The sequence below is a fragment of the Lagopus leucura genome, unplaced genomic scaffold (genome assembly GCF_019238085.1).
Source record: "Lagopus leucura isolate 7727_CA_CO unplaced genomic scaffold, USGS_WTPT01 Super-Scaffold_100004, whole genome shotgun sequence".
Lineage (NCBI taxonomy): Eukaryota > Metazoa > Chordata > Aves > Galliformes > Phasianidae > Lagopus > Lagopus leucura.
The window spans coordinates 33483160-33503353 of NW_024962264.1; the positions used below are offsets into that span (position 1 = coordinate 33483160).

At 35.7% G+C, this 20194-nt stretch overlaps 1 protein-coding gene across 4 annotated transcripts in view; it reads right to left on the minus strand.

The window, feature by feature from the left end:
- KIAA1109 (KIAA1109 ortholog) overlaps window positions 1-20194 on the minus strand; it is a 108644-nt gene that overhangs the window by 51338 nt on the left and 37112 nt on the right. For all 4 annotated transcript variants that reach the window (XM_042872149.1, XM_042872151.1, XM_042872150.1 and 1 more), the window contains exons 22-38: window positions 17060-17236; window positions 14617-14745; window positions 13843-13962; window positions 11589-11866; window positions 11190-11440; window positions 10479-10737; window positions 9100-9943; window positions 8205-8275; window positions 7304-7477; window positions 6868-6988; window positions 5862-6008; window positions 5410-5537; window positions 4780-4982; window positions 2841-3038; window positions 2226-2437; window positions 1761-1912; window positions 643-793 (exon numbers count right to left, since the gene is read on the minus strand). In XM_042872149.1, coding sequence (XP_042728083.1) covers window positions 643-793; window positions 1761-1912; window positions 2226-2437; window positions 2841-3038; window positions 4780-4982; window positions 5410-5537; window positions 5862-6008; window positions 6868-6988; window positions 7304-7477; window positions 8205-8275; window positions 9100-9943; window positions 10479-10737; window positions 11190-11440; window positions 11589-11866; window positions 13843-13962; window positions 14617-14745; window positions 17060-17236 — 3615 coding nt within the window. The remainder of the gene's footprint in view (window positions 1-642; window positions 794-1760; window positions 1913-2225; window positions 2438-2840; window positions 3039-4779; window positions 4983-5409; window positions 5538-5861; window positions 6009-6867; window positions 6989-7303; window positions 7478-8204; window positions 8276-9099; window positions 9944-10478; window positions 10738-11189; window positions 11441-11588; window positions 11867-13842; window positions 13963-14616; window positions 14746-17059; window positions 17237-20194) is intronic.

The following is a 20194-nucleotide window of genomic DNA, read 5'->3' on the forward strand; positions in this document are numbered from 1 at the left end:
GCAGGTATTACCTCTCAACATCATCCCACTAGATGGTGCTAATTAAACCAACAGCAGAAAACTGCCTACACACAAAGAAGCTCCTTATCTGATCACAGTAAGACGCGATTTGTCACAAGAGATTTACCAATCCTAGTTTTCAACAACAAAAACATCTGTTTTGCTCTTCTTGCAAGAATTTTTCATTCTTGGTTGGTTTGTTCTCCTTTCTTTTAATAAGTGAATCTGATACGCGCAATGATTTGATACACTGCAGAGGCACAAAAGTTCACATTTTTCTCCCCGAAGATAACCTGAATAACTCACAATTTAAACCTCCAAATTCCATAAATTATACCAAATACCATAACCATACATCTTTCAAGAGAGAGAACCTCCAGTTTTACAAGGAGATGTGCTCCTGTGAGAAGCACAAGACATTGTCACTAGTAACAGCTGATTTTGTTCCCCCTGCTTAAAAAAAATATATAGATTCTGTACAAAAAGCAAAGGCAGTAAATCCTTGTAACCAATTCTTGTAAGTAAACCATCATAAAAGGCACAGTATGAAACTCACTGTGCAAATAATCGGATCTTGAAATGAATATATACAAAGAATTACACTGTTCTGATTTCCATATTGGTTCTATAAAGTTCATTTACCTCTAATGCTTCTGTCATTATGCAACCCATAACAGCACAAATTCGCAGGGTTCCTTCAGTCTCTAGTTTATTTAAAGATGATTTCACTTGATCAATAGGAACAAGCCAAGCACCAACTGCTGGAGTTGCAGTACTCAGGAGGTTCAGCTGCCTAATTGAGGAAAATAAAAAAAAAAAAAAAGGACACATTCACATTCAGCAGCAGTACTAAGCAAGTTTTACTACTACTATTATGAATTACTTTCAAAGAGGTAGAATACAAGAGAACAATGTTAAAAAACAATGAACATAAACTTATATTGCAGAAAATGACAACTAGCAAATAGTACATAATTCAGATTTTGTTTTACACACACATCCATGATTCCATGTTGTCGCTATTCCCCACGTTTCCTATTCGCACTCTCTACTGCAATCATAAAATTTGATATTATCAAAATTAATTGAATTCCAAATTAATTGTTACATAACATATCATGAATAATTTCTGCTGAAAGACTGAGGCAAAAACTCTCAGAAAGAAACCCAAAAACATATTCTAGTTTATTGCTGCATAGCAATGTTTGTTCTATTTTTTCACGTTCTGTTTATTCTATATACATGCAAACACAGTTTTACCAAGTTCATTTTGAGCTTTAGAGATGCTTAAATATCTATTATAGAGTATCTAACATTATAAGTGTTCAAGTGTTCTCACACAAACACTGTATGAATAACTCCTAGAAAGGGTGCAGTGGTAATAAAATCACCCATTTAAGTACTAGATTGAAGACTAAACTAACAAGCAGTTCTCCACTCTCACATCTCTCTTAATCAAAGCCAGTTTTCTCCTCTACACACCTCTTCTCCTTCAGAAATCTAATTCTCACTGCAAATGTTTATTTTTCATTTTAATCATCTCTAAAATAATATCTAAACATTTTATATCAACACCTCCATATATATGATGGCAATTACAAACTGAAGCAAGAGTTACTGTGACATACATACATTCCAAAGCCATCTCTGCCAGAGAAGCGCCGTTAATTACAAAGTTAAATTCAGAATCTACTAAATACAACTGTAATTTACCAAAGCAGAAATGATGTTATTTTCTTTCAAGTCAGTTGAAGTCATACCTTGAAAATACATGGGCTGGAGATCGCACATTGGTGGGGGCTGCAAAGCTAAACCAAATTTCTTTGATCGTTAACTTCATGCTGCAAGAGTCAGGTGGAGGAGGCATCAAAGGGATATCTTTTTTCAGATCATCAGATTCAACCCCTTCGTCCTTAAAATACAAAACATAATCAAGTCTTTTCCAAAGCAGTTAATGTTAAAAAGCAGTAACATATTCTACAGTGCACTGTTTGCACTGAACAGTTTCATATCCACTTAGGCAAACAAAATTAATGCTCTTCACCAACTCTTCCAAGACCCTACTAAGACACTTTGCAGAAAGCTGAAAATTTAATGCGCAAGATGGGAGTTTGAATTCAATTGGTACAACAAATCTATCAATTTTCAGTTTTAAACTACAAATTATAATCACTTCAGAGAAGTACAACCTAAACCCAGTCATATTTATCTAAGTACATACATACCTGCTCATCTGAAACTGAGTTTCCATTAATATCTGAAGAGGGACTTATTCTATCACAAGGAAGGTTATCATCAGACACATCAGTATTATAACCACTACCAGTTGGAGAATCTGAAGAGTTATTTGATGCAAGCAGTCCACCTCTCTCAGTGGCACTTGATTTACCCATGACTCCAAATGTATTATACAATACTGCACCAGATTGTCTTCCTCCTAAAAGAGAACACACAGCAAAACTGTAAATGTTTGCCACACATATATTTCTATTGCTACATCCCATACTGTACTTAAAAAGAGAAATATATGCTTTCTGATTAAACAAGATGCACTATCAATTTACATACAATTTAAAATCTATTTCTAGCTTTCTGTAGATTTGAGAAATTGAAGCCAATTTCTATGGAATTAATTTCTGCACTACGGTAAGTAGCATTGAAGACTAAAAGTATATTTATTATAGAATCTACAGTGTTACGTGATTTATGTACAATAGCTGTATCGTTCAGTATTATCTATATTCAGCAATTTTAAACCGTAATTCCTCAACCAGAAGACCCAGCAGCACAACTGTTATCAGTTTCATAAAACAAAGAATACAGAGCACACACAGTCTTACCTTTTATAGTTAAATTTTCAATTCCACATTCAAACATTATCCAACCCCACTTCTCTTGACTAGGACCAATTCGAGTTACATCTGGAACAGCTTGTTGGTCTGTTTCATCCACAAAAGTAAACTCATCCAACTCTTCCAAAGTAAAAAGTACTTTCGATTTTCCAAAAGGAATTGCTGTTATTGCACAAGTCCCAATATCTGGAAACAAACATGTTTAGCACCAATTACTAAATGAAAGAAAAACCTCACATCTTCAAATAGCAATCACGTTTACGGTTTTTGAAAGTGTTGCTTGTTTATTATAACTCAAATCAGAAGGAAAAAAAAAGCAAAAATCTACAATAAGCATTTTTTAAAAAAAGCTGTATTGTTCTTTAAGTCTAAATACCTTTCTCCTAGAATGCTTATTTGGGCATGGTAATTTCTAAGTGTGGAACAGCAAGGAGTGAATAACATCAAGTTGAACTTTCAAGACATTCCCAATCCTAACATAACTGCCTTCTTAATCTTTTTATAGTCATGGTTCAAAAGACAGGCATACAAACAAGCTCTTCAGATTTTTATCTAAAAGTGGCAATCAGCCTGAAATTATTTTATCAAAAAGAACTCCTAGCAAGTACCTCAAGTTTAACAGCAACAGTAATAGTGACACTGACAGTGCTCCTGTATAAGACACATAAGTAGAAATGCATGGGGTATTAACTATAGCATACTTCACAGATATTTAACACAAACAGTTTTTGATTCCTTATGATCTTTGCTGTCTAAGATACTGGAGAGGACAATGCCACCTTGATTTCTTTGATATTAGGACACAGCCTAAATATAAATCCTTTCTTAGAGTGACATTTCTGAAGGAACATTTTAAATAATTTTGTAATTGCTTCGTATTACCTCTCACACAGAGTTAAATGCCAAATATCTGGGGAAAAGAACCATACTAAGTCAATTTATATTCCACTTGCCGAACTCTTACTCTGCCTCTGACTGATAACAGCAATCACTTTCAGAGCATACGTGAAATGCTAAGCTCTCTAGAAAGACATTTCTCAAACCTTTTAAATAGAAGATGAGGTTTTCTAGTTAGAATTCAAGAATTATCTGGCCTTCTTGAATATCTGCAGCATACCTAAGACATAACATTACTGCCAAAGTTTCATCCATAACTAAATTGATTTGAGCTAGCCATTTTAATATTCTTCTACTGACTTTGTTTTCCTCCATTTTCATTTGCTCACTAGTGTTCACACAGGCTTTTTCTCTTGAGTGATCTTTAATCATTCTTGTGTTAAAGAGCGTCTCCTTTCTCATGTCCTACAGATTCTTCCTACTAGCTGATAAACTAACTTCTTCCAGGATCAGAGGTTATAGCAACTGAACTGAATTCATAATCTCTTGAAGGAACTACCTTAACACTAACAAGAATTAACACAATCAGGTAGATTTCATTTTCCATTTTATAGATACAGTTAAAAATCTACCACTTGTCAAGCTGAAACTGACAGTACAATGTGCACGCTACACCTATCTTCAAAGTGCTAGAAAGTACTAAGGAAGCTGATAAGCATAACTCATTCCAAGTATCAGGTGACAAAAAAAGGGCAGATGAAAAGGAAAGAGGAGCTGGAAGGAAGAGAATCTAGGCATTAAATTTTACCAGCATATGTCCATCTTTACCATGTAACCACACAAGCTGCTTAGAAATCCATCTTCATAGCTTTCACTTTCCCTACGCTGAAATCAGCATATCAGTAAAATAACTGAAAGCAAATTAGAGTAACCCATTTCAAAATTCCTTTTAGACTACCTGCAAAATTTCCACATTTAAGTGTCTTTTCATTTGTGTTGACAAAAAAACGAAATCAAGGCAAACTCTCACTACTTGCCTCTATGAAAAATGTTATTTCCACAATTAAAAAACAATAATAATAATGTTTACCTGTTGTATCAAGGCCTCTAAGCTGTCCATGAACACGATGGATATTCAGTTTAGCAGCAATTTCTTTTCCTTTTTCTGCTCCAGCATTGGATCTCAGTGAGCCTGAAGACTGGGGCTGCATTTTACTGGCTTGGATGTAACGATCAAACGTGACAGAATTCCTCCCAATCTCTGCATTGTTTGAAGACTCCTCAACTATACCCCTTTGAATATAGAGGAGAAAAGACTTTAAAGCAAATCTCTGACAGACATGGTACACTGGATTATTTTTGTTTTAAATTTTAAGTCATATTGGCATGGCAGCATTAGAAATCCGTTGTAATGTTGTTAAGATAATTAAATTTTGATAAAAAATTAATTTTATTCTGTATGACATAATTGAGAAAGAGTTAGAACTTAAATTCCAAAATGATTATAGATGGGTTTCTCCATTTTTCAAAGAAATTGCAGTTTTAATTGCAGATATTAGATGTTAATTTATACCATATGGAAAACATATTTTATTGTTTAACTCGTTCATGACATATTTTTTAATACTTCCTTTCAGAATTGCAAGCTACATTTCAAAAGAATTGTAATCACTTTAAGTCTTTTGATTAAAAAGCAACAAATAGTGAATTTTATTCTTACCTATTCATACGAACTTGTGTAGCAATTCGATCAAAGCACAAAGCTACTAATGAAACATGAGTCACAGTTTTGCCAGAAGAAACCCCTGGGGATTCATCTACAGATGCTTGTAGTAAACACAAGTTCACCTAAATGGAAAATTTCACCAAAGAGTAAATAAATTTAGAAAAACATGTTACATCACAAACTTCTGATACAATCTTACTTCATAAGCAAGATAAGTAGTCTTATACTTCTGAGTAAAATGAAGCTTTTAAAGATAAAAGACATCACTGATGTCTTCACACACCTACATAATAAGATTAGGCAGCTCCAAAAGAGTCTACACTATTCAAAACGTTAGCTACCTATCAAAAATCCATAGTTTCAATTAAGGAACTGAAAGGGATTCAAAAATAAGGGTAATTTATGAGGAATACATCTACTGAATAAGTTCAATGAAGAGTTCTTACCTTTGGTACAGTAACATTGGCCTGAAGGCCTTTAATTGTCACATTATCTTGCTTAAGTGAGAGATTTGTCTGTGCTGGTCCCTGGTTTGTTGTGCCTGTAGTAGTAGCATCTATTTTTGTTCCTCTAATATCCTGCTTGGAAGACAGCTTTGAAGGGAAAAAGGGTTTTACCATTTAATAATCTATTCTCATTAAAAGTCAAAGCTCCTATGCTAAAGAGCTTCAGTAGAGTTTATCAGAGCTGAGCTACAAAGAGATTCTGACTTCAATCAATGTACAATGCCATGATTTCTAGAACAAGGACTGTAGCACTTAGAGATAGGTTATGTTTAGACCCCATAGGGTAGCAATGGTACCCATAGAATAGCTTTCGGATGACCAGAGCTCAGCTGAAAGTTTGTATTCAACATGTATTGGTTATACTGGAAAAAATCATCATGAAGAAGATAAGTAGTGTCAGTTACACTATGAAATCAAAGAAACTCTAATTAAAAAAATATTAACTTTGTCATTATGTTAGACAGAAAGAATTCTTAACTTTGTAGAACTACCATACAACTATTTTGAAGCTGAATTAATTTTATAAGTTATCAGATTAACTGCAAGGAAAAGCACAGACTCCCACAGCTTTATGCAAACTTTCTTCTATCTCACCAAGACTCCCTTCCCCTTCCTGACCGCCCTAAATGAATTATGTATTATGTTCATATCTGCAATACATAAGAATGTCAGTTATCATGTCAGAACATGATCTTAGGCAAATTATTATTGTTACTGACTAGATCATCCAAACGGGAAAAAAAACTTCACTTCAGTCCCAGAAGTAGGAGAATTTTCTGGTCATTGACTATGAAAACATGTATCAAGATAAAATGTATTTCTAATTGATACAGTAATTAGGTCCTGTACCCTAAAACACTGAATTCAGTTAAATCTTTCTCTGTGTAAAATAAAGAAAACAGTATTCTTTCAAAGCTTTGGATAATTTTCTTGTTCCCTTCCTTACATTTTCTGAGAAGCTTGTTTTGCTGTTCTGTACAGCATCTCGAAGAACTTTGCAATGAAGATCATCAACAATGGCTGCTGGATGTCGAGAGCTCGCACAGTGCACCATTGCTTCTATATACCTGTGAGAGAGAACAAGCCCACAAAGGATACTGAAACTTCCACTTTCACATAATGCACCGCGCTTAATTAACACTGTAAGGAGAAAAATTAAGTACTGGCAGACAGAAACTGCAATTCCCATGTCAGCATAACATCCTTCTAGCTTTTTTACAGGAAATGCAAAATAATATTCAATGTACACTAGGCAATGCCATATCATTACTCACGTGTTATTCAATTCTTCTACCTAATCCTTTGCTCAACTCAACAACTTTGATTTCAAACAACATTTACAATAATCAACCAACACTGAAGCAGCAAAAAAACCTAATTACCTGTCCAATGCCTCTGCAACAAGAGGAGTCAGAACTACATCTACAGTTCCTTTTACTTCTACGATTGCTGTTGTCCTTGTCTGGAAGACTGGATGATCTAATGTCCATTCTTCTGTTATAGTTTCATCATCTGTATTTTCTGCAGACTTCTTATCCAAAGGAGTGTAAGGTGTACTAAACAAGTCAAATACACATTATTAAACTAGATTTGCAAAAAATATCAAGGCTACTATCAGTAAACACCTGTCCATTATATATATATATATATTTAATACTTTAACAGAATACCAACAGTACTAAAACATCAGTCTTAGACTGTAGATAGATCTAAAGCAAGGGAGGAGTCTACCGACATTAGTAGAGTCAACTGCTTCATGCAGTAATTAATGAGACTATTCAGAATAAAGTGATGTGAGGTTAGAGTCACATACTATAAAAAATTTTTTTTGTCAGGAATAGTGTTTAATCAGATCTTCAGCTTGCAAAAATTCTTCTGAGGCACTCTGGGTATGATTTTAATACTCAATAAAGTGCATATAACAAGAAGTTTATTTTTCTGCTCAGCTCAGAAAGGACACAAATAAAATTCCAGTCCAAAGTTGTTAACAAGATTCAAGTTGTGCTTTGGGCAGTGCAATGGATAACTTCTATAAGCATTTCCCAAAATTACCTAAGTAAATTGCCAATTCACAGCCTTGAAAATATGCAAGCAAAATCATCCGATGATTTCATTTTGACCCAAACGAAATGTCTTGTAACAATACACTCTGCTCTAAAAGAGATCTGTACTGAAACTACAAATCAAATTTGGAAAGGTCAAAGTGTTTAATGAGCATCAGGCAAATCCTACTTCGAAAAAAAACAACCACATATGCAGTTATGTTATGCAGTTTCAACTTACTTAGATGTTGATCCTGTAAGCTGCATGCCTCTGTCCAGTAACGAATTAGCTGTGAGACCCTGCTTAACAATCTAAGAGAAAAGTACAAAAAATATATTATATTCCTTCCGTATATAAAAAAAATCCACCCAAGGAATCTTTAAATTACTACTCTTCTTCCAGGTTTTTCTAAAAGAATCTCTTACATGCACATTCTCCAAAATAATGTAAAAAAAACTTCTTCAGTTTCACTTCCTAAATTATTTGAGATATTAGATTACAAAAGCCTTGCAAATAATTGATTAAAAAGAAGGATTTTAAATACTCATCTAGTAAAGATTTACATGAACAGATAAAGCTTTTGCTACACAGTGATAACAAGATTAATTTATGGATCTTAGACACCTATTATCTATCAAGTCATTTCCATTATGCTTCACATATTTCATCTCAGCTCCTTCCTTAAACACATCTACTCATTTTACAGATATCACTGGAGAAAAGAAAAAATAACAAACATTTACAGAAATAGTATTGTAAATCTAGGTATTTCAATTTTACTCTGAAGTACTAACCATCTAACACGTACTTCATCAGTACTGAATGTACTGCTGCTAAAATTCTATGTAATGTGTATTTTAAACAAAACCCACATAAATATCCTTCATGTCACTCAAGAGGTAGCATTTCTAATGTAATGATAGTTCAGCATATATCCTACCCACACAATTCTAACAGTTTTCTTTAGCACAATATAGCTGCCACACAGCCTAAGATTCAAAGTCAGAAATCCAAGGTATTCCTTGACTAACAGCCAAGCCTCAAGTGTATCATGACTCTATACAATATGTGTATTAAACAATTTGAACTTGTTTCCAATTCTTATTTCTTTTTCTTCTTCCTGTATCTTTCATACCTTAAAAGTAGGGATAGAAAGTTGCTCAAAAGATGATGAACTCTCTTCACTTGTTGGTGTGTCAAGGTCTAAAGGGCGATGTAATGAGGATTTTGAAGTTCTTTTGTTAGTTGGATGCTTTACTGACCAATTGATCACCTGGAACTGTGTAAGATAGTTCTGGTAACATGCCATTACAGGCTGCTGGGAAGTTATTTGTTCACTTTCTACAGTCTTCCCAGATTCCATGACATAAATGTTCTCAATATGCTCATCCTCCCCTCCTAGAGCTGAAACAAACGAAGTCTGTGAAGGATGAGTCTTAATTGGCAATGTTTTAACATCTTGATTAATTTCCCCATGGACAGAACTTGTTAAGGGTCCTTCCACACTGTGATAAATCGATCCTCTGCTGTATTCAATTTTCTGAGCTTGCTTTTTTCTCTTTTTTCTCCCTGGGTAAGTTCCTGGACCTTCATCACTACTAATTGGCTCAAATTCTTCTGCTGCAGAAAAATAAGCTTCACTATCAGCCATTGACATACTGGAATCCATTGAGCGATACTGGTGAAATGAATTTGAATCTGCAGATGGAGTATAAGGAAAAGAACCAAAGCTCCTCCTTTGCTTTGGGGAGTCTAACACATTCTCATCACTGCGAGACACATCACTACTGAACTGCACGCCAACTGGAACAGGCTGCTTGTCTCCATAAAAGGCTGCTGTGAGGCTCTTGGTGCTGCCAAGCCGGGTGGAACACACAGACGCCTGTCGTTTCAGAGGAGACCTCATGGGAGACTGACCAACAGGCCTTTCCTGGCTGCTAGGGGATGCAGGGCTTCCCTCCGCACCGTCAGCTGAGACACTGAAAAATACATTAAATAAAATCATAGAACCATAGAATGGCCTGGGTTGAAAAGGACCACAATGATCATCTAAGTTTCAACCTCCCTGCTATGTCCAGGGTTGCCAACCACTAGACCAGGCTGCCCAGAACCACATCCAGCCTGGCCTTGAATGCCTCCAGGACTTATTTTATTCTTCATGCTTCTTTTTACATTACAGGAGCTGTCAGATGCTTCTGTGATTTACTGCTAGCATAGCAATTATTTTCACAACACTGATTACATATTAAATTCTGAGACTTGTTAGTCTACTTGTTTACATATAGATAGATATAAGTGACTGGTAATGGCAAGTGTTGTTATCACACATGCTGGAGTTTCTACTCAGATCAGGCATTTATTCCCTAGCAGGGGATCCAAATTTGCATTGAAACTAGGAAGCATATTTTAGCAGTGCCATTACAAGTAACCAATACTGAATCCATTGCAAAATATAAGGTGTGTAAAGTTCTGTACTGAAGTGCTGAAGAGTCCTTCAGTCAGGATGTTACTAACCTTCCATGAGCATCTTCTCTTTTTGTACCAGACAAGAACTCCTTCTGTCCCAAGTGATCCTCAGCAGTTGAAGATGGGCTGTCCTTCTCACCTGCAAGCAATGGGAGGGCAGCACTGGAACTGCTCGTTTCCTCTGAAGATGATGAGGAGCTATGGGAGCGCAGTGGCACTTGGAGGCTTAGATGCTGTGCCTTTCTTTCTATTTCTATACCTATAGATCTACAATCCCAATCCTTTCGTTTTACACCATTTGTTTTACCTAGGATTGGAAACAAGAAAGAAAAACTGAACATCCGATAGACAACTACAGTGGTCTCTTTGTCGCTCACTGAAATAAGAAGTTTTATTTAAAAAAAAAAAAGCCCTCATTTTGAAAATGCACACACATACTAGCATGTTTCCTAATAATATAAAATCAGAACAGCAAAACATCGAATTCTTTTAATAGACTGATTTCTAGACAAGTAAAATAGACACAAGTCAGAAAGCTTCTTTTTAATCACAAAGAAGCTGCATGTTAATATAAAAATTCAGCATATGAAAATTTGCTCATTATTATCAATCCATTGTCTTCTCTCAAAGGGTTCCACCACAGAACCCTTTTCAACTACTCAACAGCCAGAATTAGAAAGACCATAAATACCAATGTGAAGTTGGGAAATGATTCTTTTGGGCAAAACCAAATGATGTTACAGCACAATGCATTCTCACCATCTAAAATTTTAGGAATCTCTTTAGTAATTATCCATTCTCCTGGCTGCAGTAATGACTGACCATAAAACATATCAGATTCTGCACTTGTACTTGAGAAAGCAGAGCTGCTTGAAGGCGTCAGTTCCTCCAGCTTGAAAAAGTCCAGTCCTGTTAGTGTGCCACCAAAGAATCGACAACCACCCAGGCAGCCACACTTGTTCTTGCTTCTCTTATTCTTCAAATTGTCATCAGGCCACAAAAACCACAATCTACACAAGAGCAGGAAGGAAAAGAAAAAAAAATAAAACAGAAACACAACCACATCACATTTAGTACATTTAAAATTAGTTAAGACAAGATAAAAAGACATACATTAAAATACATTCAAATGCATCTCCTTCAAACTGCATCTCTCACCTTTTAGTTCGGGTATCATGCATCTCCAAGAAATGCCTCTGCACTTCATGTTTAGAAGGATGATCTGCAGCTAAAGCAATGTCAGCAGTGATGAGCCCCAAGTTGACAGATCCAGCTTCCAGCCAATATGCCCTCCTCAGGATTGGCTGAAGACCAGTTCTGCAGTTGTTCACCTGCTCAACATACTGTCTCAACTGAAGATCTTGAATAGCAGCACTTACGCCTTCTCCAACAGACTGATTGTGGAGGTTGCAGTTTGCAATACGTATAGTACCCATCTGAAAACATAAGTAATAACATGAACTCTGAATACACGAAACTTAAACAAAGAAAAATTAGCCTTAATACAATTAATGTAAAATCTATTTAATTCCAGGAAGGCTTCAGTAAACTACCGTCTTCAAAACCAGTTTTAATAAACTACAAGCAAGTGCACATACACACACAAGAAGGCAAGGTTTCAGATAGTTTTCAAACAACAAAAACAAAGTCTTGACTTAGGAGTATCTAGTTGTAAAGGGGTTCAAAGAGAATTTCCAATTTTAGGCATGTTATAATGAACCTTTAAAAAATTAAATCATTATTAACTTGTTTGCTGTAACCATAAAAACCAAGAAATCTGAAACATGACATCACTGTGACCTTTGACTAAAACACTGCATACTTCCAATACAAAGCTGCATTAACTCGCAGAATACAGACATTTAATGCCACACCTGGTAAATACTTCAGTGAGAAATTCACATTAAATAGTGCAAAATTCAAAATAGAAGAAGCCTTAATTCTGATCCATCTGTATTGTGCTGTAATAGCCTTTTTAGGATCACAATCTACTTTTTTTATTTACAGCTCCAGTAGTTCTGTTGATTCAAAGAAGAGACCATCCATCTTCTGCATCTGGAAGAAGTTCTTGCTTTACCTTCACGCTCAGCTATGGAAACTGCTCGCCTCACAACCAGCCTACCCGTCCGTACAGAGCCAATCCTCTCCCGCAGTACTGAACCCCAATAAAATATGATATAGCCCTGTCACATGTCTTAAAACAATCCGAAGGTCGATGAAGTTTTCTGCACAGCTTCATTAGTTTCCAAAAGGTTTCCATGAAATACCTGAACCTTTCCAACTTAACATTCAAACTTTTCAAAGGGTAAGTAAGGAAAGCTGCAAAAGAGCCCAGCTATGGAAGAGCAACTCACATAGTTAAATTTTTACTTCTCATCTTTGTCACAAACCATAATGAAACACTGAAAATCCTTTTTTAAATATGAATGGAATGCATTAGCGATATAATTTTCTATAGCGGTTCAGGTTATTAAGCTGCTTTTGAAAACACCGTCATTCATATTTATGCCTGCAAACACAGTTAATATTTGTGCTGATGGATTATAATATTAGACTCAAAAGATTTTATAGATGAAAATGCTTTTTCTTTTTTTCAAACTGCCACAAGGTACCCAGTCACTCAAATGACTAGACATTGTATCTCAGATCACACAAGATGTCTAAAATAATTGCCACTTTCCTTCAGTTAGATTCTTGCACATAATATGAAGCTGACCCCCAAGCATTAGATATCGAGTCCAATTTTATAACTAAATTTATTACTGGACAGCACAACTTCTAGTCACTTAGTAATTCCAGACAGTGTAATACTTTAATGCATTCCTATATCATCTCTTAACTTCCATTTTGCCATAGTTTTCTCTTGTATACAATGAGAGAGAATGTCAGCTCTTCTCTGTATATTGTTTTCTGAACAGAAACTCTTTGCATATTTTAGATTTGGTCTGGTAGCAACAGTAGTATTTCTCCCATCTCTGCCAATGATCTTAGTTCAGACAGCTGTCTCACATAACATGACTGAGTTATCAAGCAGTGAGCTGTATATATTTTTTCTCAATCATTTCCAGTTGCTGAGTTACTAACTTATAGAAAAAATTCTTAACAACTCTCAGATGTAGACAATAGCTTTTATAGTGTTTTAATTGTTTTAATTTATTATGCCAATCTTGCAGCTCACATTTTTAATTCTGGAAGATAGACCATTTTCTGAGATCACTAATGGAAGTATTAAATATGACCAAAACTGAACTACTTCTCGCTTGGTCCAACCATTTTCACACCAACCTTCTATCACTTAGTTCCACTACAGTGAGCAAGACATAAAAAACAGGCAACTGTTACATCAAAAAAAAATGCAAAGACCTCTATTGACAAAAATATTTTAATTGTTGTTACTAGTAATGTCTTTTACCTTTATGTTGGTGGCACAGCCATGTTCTACTACATACAGATCTGCACCATCCATGGCTAAGCGTGTCATTGTGTACTTTAAGTCATCAGATGTTGGGCATGGCCCAGGGATGCAGTTCATCTAAGAAAAAAAAAAAAAAACCATCATAAACAACATCACAAAAACTGGTACCTATATGTTAAAATGGGGAGGAGGTCAAGAGATGAAATTCATCAATCACACTTTATATATTGCAAGACGTCTTAAGTCTTTAAGTCAATGTCCAAATGGATTCCAAGTGATATATATCAAATCTAGAATCCATGATAACATCTGTTTTCTCAGGCCACAACAGTAAGAGCCATAGAAGCCATAAGCTGTTAATTTAAGTCCCTCATCAAAGCACTATTTTAACAACAGAGAATAAAAGCATGGCAATGCGCCAGGACCATGATGAGAAGTCTGATCTTTGTCTCTTAAGGGAAACTGAAGCATGCCATTTGTCTCTTAACCATCACTGTAGAGGTAAGAAAATATGCATGACTCTTCTGGATGCCGTCTCTCAAGATAATTAATGTAGCACAAAAACATGGCGTAAATCCCCAGAAAAATTCAGATAGAAATTGCTTTTCTTTCTAAAACATAATTAGCTATAATTTATCAAAGGGAGCAGCCAATCCGAGTACATGCTCCATGTGCCTTGATAACCTCAAGGTTGGGCTTATAAAGTTAAAAAAAAAAAAAAAAAACTGTTAAAAAAAATATAGTGAATAATTAAGATGGACAAAAGGTTACCTTAGAGTCACAAAAACGACGATCAATTCCATGCTGGCATATTACTACAGATTTAGGTCTTTCCAATTCAAACTCACGGCACACTACATGAAACACAAAGGTCTGCCCCCATTCCAGAAGACTTGCAAGCTGTAAACAAATAACATGTTGTGTAATAGTAAGTATGCAAAATAAACTTATAGTATTCAACAGATTATTGAAAGAATATCACTAAAGATTGGAAGGTCAGAAAGAGTAAATCCAAACAGAAAATCTCATCATAATATTCTGTCTTCATTACTTTGTTCAAACACAGCCTATTGCCTATTATGCAAGATTTATTTTTGTGTATACTAGAAGATGCACATGTAATACTGTGACATGAACCTAAACAATCCCTAAATCACATCTTAATCTAAGGAAACAGCTTTACTTTTAGGGTTAGACAGGCATTTCATTGCAAAGATGGAGATCATCTTATTTCTCCTCAAAAAAATGCCTCTAAATACCTTAATATCTTAAGGGTCCCTTCCAACTCAAATGATTCTGTGAGTCTATGAATTTAAATGTCATACCTCCTTGTATGTTAGTAACAAAGTTACACTCAGAAAACACTGAAGGAAACCGGCTAAACAGAATACGACTGAATCTCGCTGGACCTAGTAATTACCCAATTGTTGATTTAAATCTTTTATATAGTTAGCTTATTCATAAAGGAAATGAATCATGACTGTCTAGCTCTATTATGAAAGGGAAATGGGTTTTCTTTGGCTAATCAAAGGAAAGGGGACTTTAAATCAGGAGCAATTTAATTGGAATTTAATATAGCTATGACTGTCCTCCACAAGATCTCTCATCCTCCCTTTAGTTGTATACCTTCACAAATTCTTACAAGACATCACGCTATGGAAGGAAAAAGCCAATGACCCTGAAAGAAGCAAATTCAAGTTCTGGTTCACATCAATGCTGACAACAAAAAAAGCAAAATTAAAATCCTCCATGAAGTATTCAGTTGAGAATTTCTACAAGAAAACTCTTAAGTTATATCAAACATTTAGAAATGTTCTTTAAAGCTTAGACTATTTTTAATCAACTCAGTTTATACTGAACAACTACCACTAGAGTAAATACTACAGCTAATCTAAATTAGTACTAGTAATTCAGGAAGTATCTCTATAAAAGCCTGTATATGCAGCATGAAAACCTATCTGGAGCCTATTCTATAAATGCAATGTAATTGCCTGTAAGCCTTGTTTTGATTTCGTACGCTTAAATAAGTGTTTAAGCCTTGAAAATAACACCAATTTTTAGAGGAATATGAGGACGCAAAAATGTCTTAAAAATCAAGCTAACTACAGAATAAAATGTATATATTTTTCTCATGTTTCACAGCACAGTGACAAAGGAACCTTTTCTAAAGATCTCATAGCCCACACCAGAAATAAAACTAAGCCACTGGCCTAACACACGCTTGGAGTCACTGTTATATAATGGAAAAATGAAGACAGCATAAATGGCAGAACTAAATGACTGATCGCTGTGAAAGCAAACTACCTTACAGTGGGGCCAAGCATTAGAAGTTACGCAGCTACCAGCTACTCTGTTTGAGAGCCCTGCTCATTCTACTTCCCCACAGAACGTTCCAATTGCCTCCTACTTTAAAACTTGGCTTTATCAATAGGTTTCTATGGAATGTCAAAGCTTTATCTGCAAGGTAAAATTTTTGCCAGTTGCTGAACCTGTTATCCTCCTTCCTGATATCATTCCTGCAAGCAAATGCCTATGTATCTGAATGAATGTTACATGTGAGGGACAAGAAGATGCCTTTCAAACTGTAACCATAAATGGGTACTTAATTCGTTCTTTCCAGATTGTTAATCAGTAGGAGTAATGAACTTGAATCTCCAAAATTCAGCATCATAAAATGAAAGTGATTTTAGAAGAAGTCAAACACAATTTCACTACGAATTCCTTACTTGATTTTTTTAAATACAATTTTTCTCTCTGCTCTTTGTTACATTCTTTAGCTTATGGCTGAAAGGGTCCCAAAACACTGGATCTGTTTACAGAGAAGCATTACTTATTGTACGATCAAGCCACTTTAAGTACAAGCAGTTACTGTGGTTGATTTTCTAATCAGTATTCAAGTATGTTAACATACATAGACATAACATGCATTTACACATATTATCATCAGCATTCACTGCTGATTTGTTCATATTTGGTAAATATCACTCTTTTAAATGCTCATTTTACACTAGACATTCTGTTATATCTAGGTGAATATCAGATTTGGCTCTGCTGGAATCTCCTGTTTTTTTCCATGTACAGATGTTAGATTTCTAACCCACATACTTGAAGTTACTTAAGGCTGAGATTGCACATTTTCTGATGTTCATGCTACACCAGTTTTACAAGAAAGAAGGCAGTTGATACTTCATAGCCGACAGTTTCTAGATGATACCTGCGGTGCTGTAACTTTGGCAGTAAGACTTCCAGCCTGCACATCTATTAGCCACGCATATTCTAAAGTATCACTTCCAAGAGGCAAACCTTCTGCAGAAAACATCGCGTGGGCACGCAACTGCAGACCTGATAGACTAATGTGGCCCTCTCGAAGGACTTCATCAGCTGCAGGTCTCTGTCAAGGACAAGGTAACAGTTAAGTAAACTGCAAAGACGGTATAATTAGAAAGTGCAAAAAAACAAAAATAAAACACAGTCAGATATTTTATATACACTCATATTCACTTTCTAAACCCTGTTGACTTTTATACAGAGTCCCAAGATTTCACAGCATCACACATACAACAGCATATATGTAAATTTCACGTGGGGAAGGAAGCCTTATCTTTTAACCACTGGCAACCAATGTCAGTTACCTTCCCTAGGGGATTTCCACCCTGTGACATCATTGGGAACATCTCTTAAATAGTACTGCAGTAAAATATAAAGAATGGAAGACCACATTTGACAATGGAAGGGATCAAGGTTAAAAAAATAAATGACTTATGAATGGTTGCCACAATCAGCCAACAACTGGAAAAAAAAAAAATCAGTAAATAAAATAAATAAATAAATAATCAAAAAAATAATTAAAAAAAAAAATCAGTAAATAAAAATCAGTAAATTAAAAAAAAAAAAAACCCAACTGTCCTCTAAATTGCATTTTTCATTGAAGAATTTCTTGGTTAACTTAAAGCAAAGCTACTCAGCTGCAGATACAAGAACTCAGATAAAATAATATGGCCAAAGAAGAAACCAAAAAGATAAAAGCTGCACAGACATACTCTAGGAGCTTGTGGTTACATTGAGGTAAGCTGTGATTTAAATTCAATAAGTCAACAGCAAAACTTTTCTTTCCCTCCGTTGCAACACACTGCATTGCCCAGTTCGTTTTTGACCATCAGGAAACCCTTCGGAGCTGCTTAGCGAAGAAGAAACGCATCTTTAGATATCACCTGCGACCCAAGTCTCAATGTAGGTAAGCTATTCAAAACAACAGGAGGCTAACCTAACTGGCACTAAAACCATAAAGCAATGGTACTTGCTCAGTTCTGTAAAGAGAAATTCCTATTCTGCATACGTTACAACTATGAACTGCACACTTCAAGGTTGAACTGCAAAGTATCAAGCAGTATTTTTGTGACACATAATATGAATAAGGGGTCAAACTAACATTTTTTTTTTAAACTGAAGTATGAATGTTTTCATCATTAAATGCCAGGAAATAACACCAGGTGTTTCTAACACACATAAACGGATCAAATCTTTCTTCATGATATTTTTAAAAACCTGCCTGCTGGTGTGTTTATCATTTAAATCAGTAACAATGCCCCACACAGCAGTCTCACTAGGAACCAATCCAGGAATGAGGAGCAGACAAAGAGAAAACAGCAAAGACAGCACAAACTGAAGGAAAGAAAATCTGTGAATGAAAGAACAGCTGCAGAAGTGTCTTGCAGTGTCACCTAAACACTCCAACACGAGGCAGCAGTAAAACACAGGGAAATCAGCTGCAAGCTGAAATTTCTCATAGCCAAGATGTGGTGCAATGTGCTGCAATGGCTGCTAGATAGCAGCACTGCGAGCAGCCTCATTCCCTGTACTCCCTCCTTTGCATCTAGGAACTCTTTTTGCTTTCACTTGATTAAAATCATTCTGGCTTTTATATTCAATCTGTCCCCCCTGATATTTGGGATTCTGAAAGAGAGTAACAGAAAGCCTAACCTATTTTTATATATATATATATGTATACACAAAGGGGCTGGGGGTGGACGGTTTAAAGTTTCAGAGCAATTAAATCACACACACCAAAAAAAAAAAAAAACGCTCCAAAATTAAGGTTACGGCTGCAACCTCATCTCTACTTCCTTGTACATATGTACTGTGATTAAGTTACAGTTAGAAAAAAACCTTAAAGTCATTCAGTGCACAAAATAGATTATTTTCTTAAATATATGGCTATAGAAAAGCTTGGATTCCCCATAGAATAATACCATCCCCCCACTCCACACCCCATCAAAATAAAAACAAAACAACCGACCAAACAATCGGCAACAAAAATACACCAAAGAAAAGCTTGCAGCAGACATGGTTACCCCAACTGCAAATTCTCAGGACTTTTTTGACATGCAGGTTTTATTACAGTTTCAAACAGCAATTCTCCTTGCCTCAGCTGCACCTGTCAAAAACAAGTCCTGCAATACAGACACTTTGCTCCAGAAACAGAGTTACAAGGGAAAGAGAATTGCCTGCCCTGTGTCATGGTATATGCAATTTAGGCAGCTATCCCCAAAGACAGCTGTATTAATCCCATTGAGATCATTCATTTGCAATTCCTCCAACTCCACACCACCACTTTTTCTCAGGTTACTATTACAGATAATTGCAGCGCTGTACCCAAAGCCCAGGCTGCAATTCCACTTTCTTTGCTAATCAGAGCTTAAGAAAGTAACACTCTCAAAATACAAGGGCTAACACGACACGGCCTATGATGCTATTTAACTTCTTATCAGGACAGTATATTATTTCTTGCAGTCCCTTTCTCTTTTAGTCAGTTTACAGCCACAGGTTATATTTAAGGTACTTTTGTTCTTGTGCACTGGGTCCAAATCTGGAAAGTTTAAACAAGCATCAACCAATTTGTTCCATTAGCTTTCAGGCATAGCAGAGAACAGGGGGACACGTGTCTTTGTCCGTGTATGGTAGCAGTACACGGTGGTTTCAAACAGTGCACTATTATTTTTGGCAGCAATATATTTCAGGATACAGGGATTGAAAAACAATATAGCCTATAAGGCCCAGTGCAAGTACTGGGGTTTTAATGCAGCCAGCATGTGCATAAATAAAACAAGAACTGAAATAGTCACCAGCTTCGCTGAGTAAGGATAATTGCTGTGCTAATGAATTGCCACCTAAAATCCTCACTGAACTAAATTTATGCATGGGGGCAATTTTTGAAAAGTTTACTAATAATTACAGTAAAATTGTACATAGCTTACTGATAAGCCACAAGTAATGCTTAATTCCGTCTCTAATTATTTTCATTGTACCCTTACCAGAGGAAAATTACAGGTCATGCCAGTATCTTGATTGT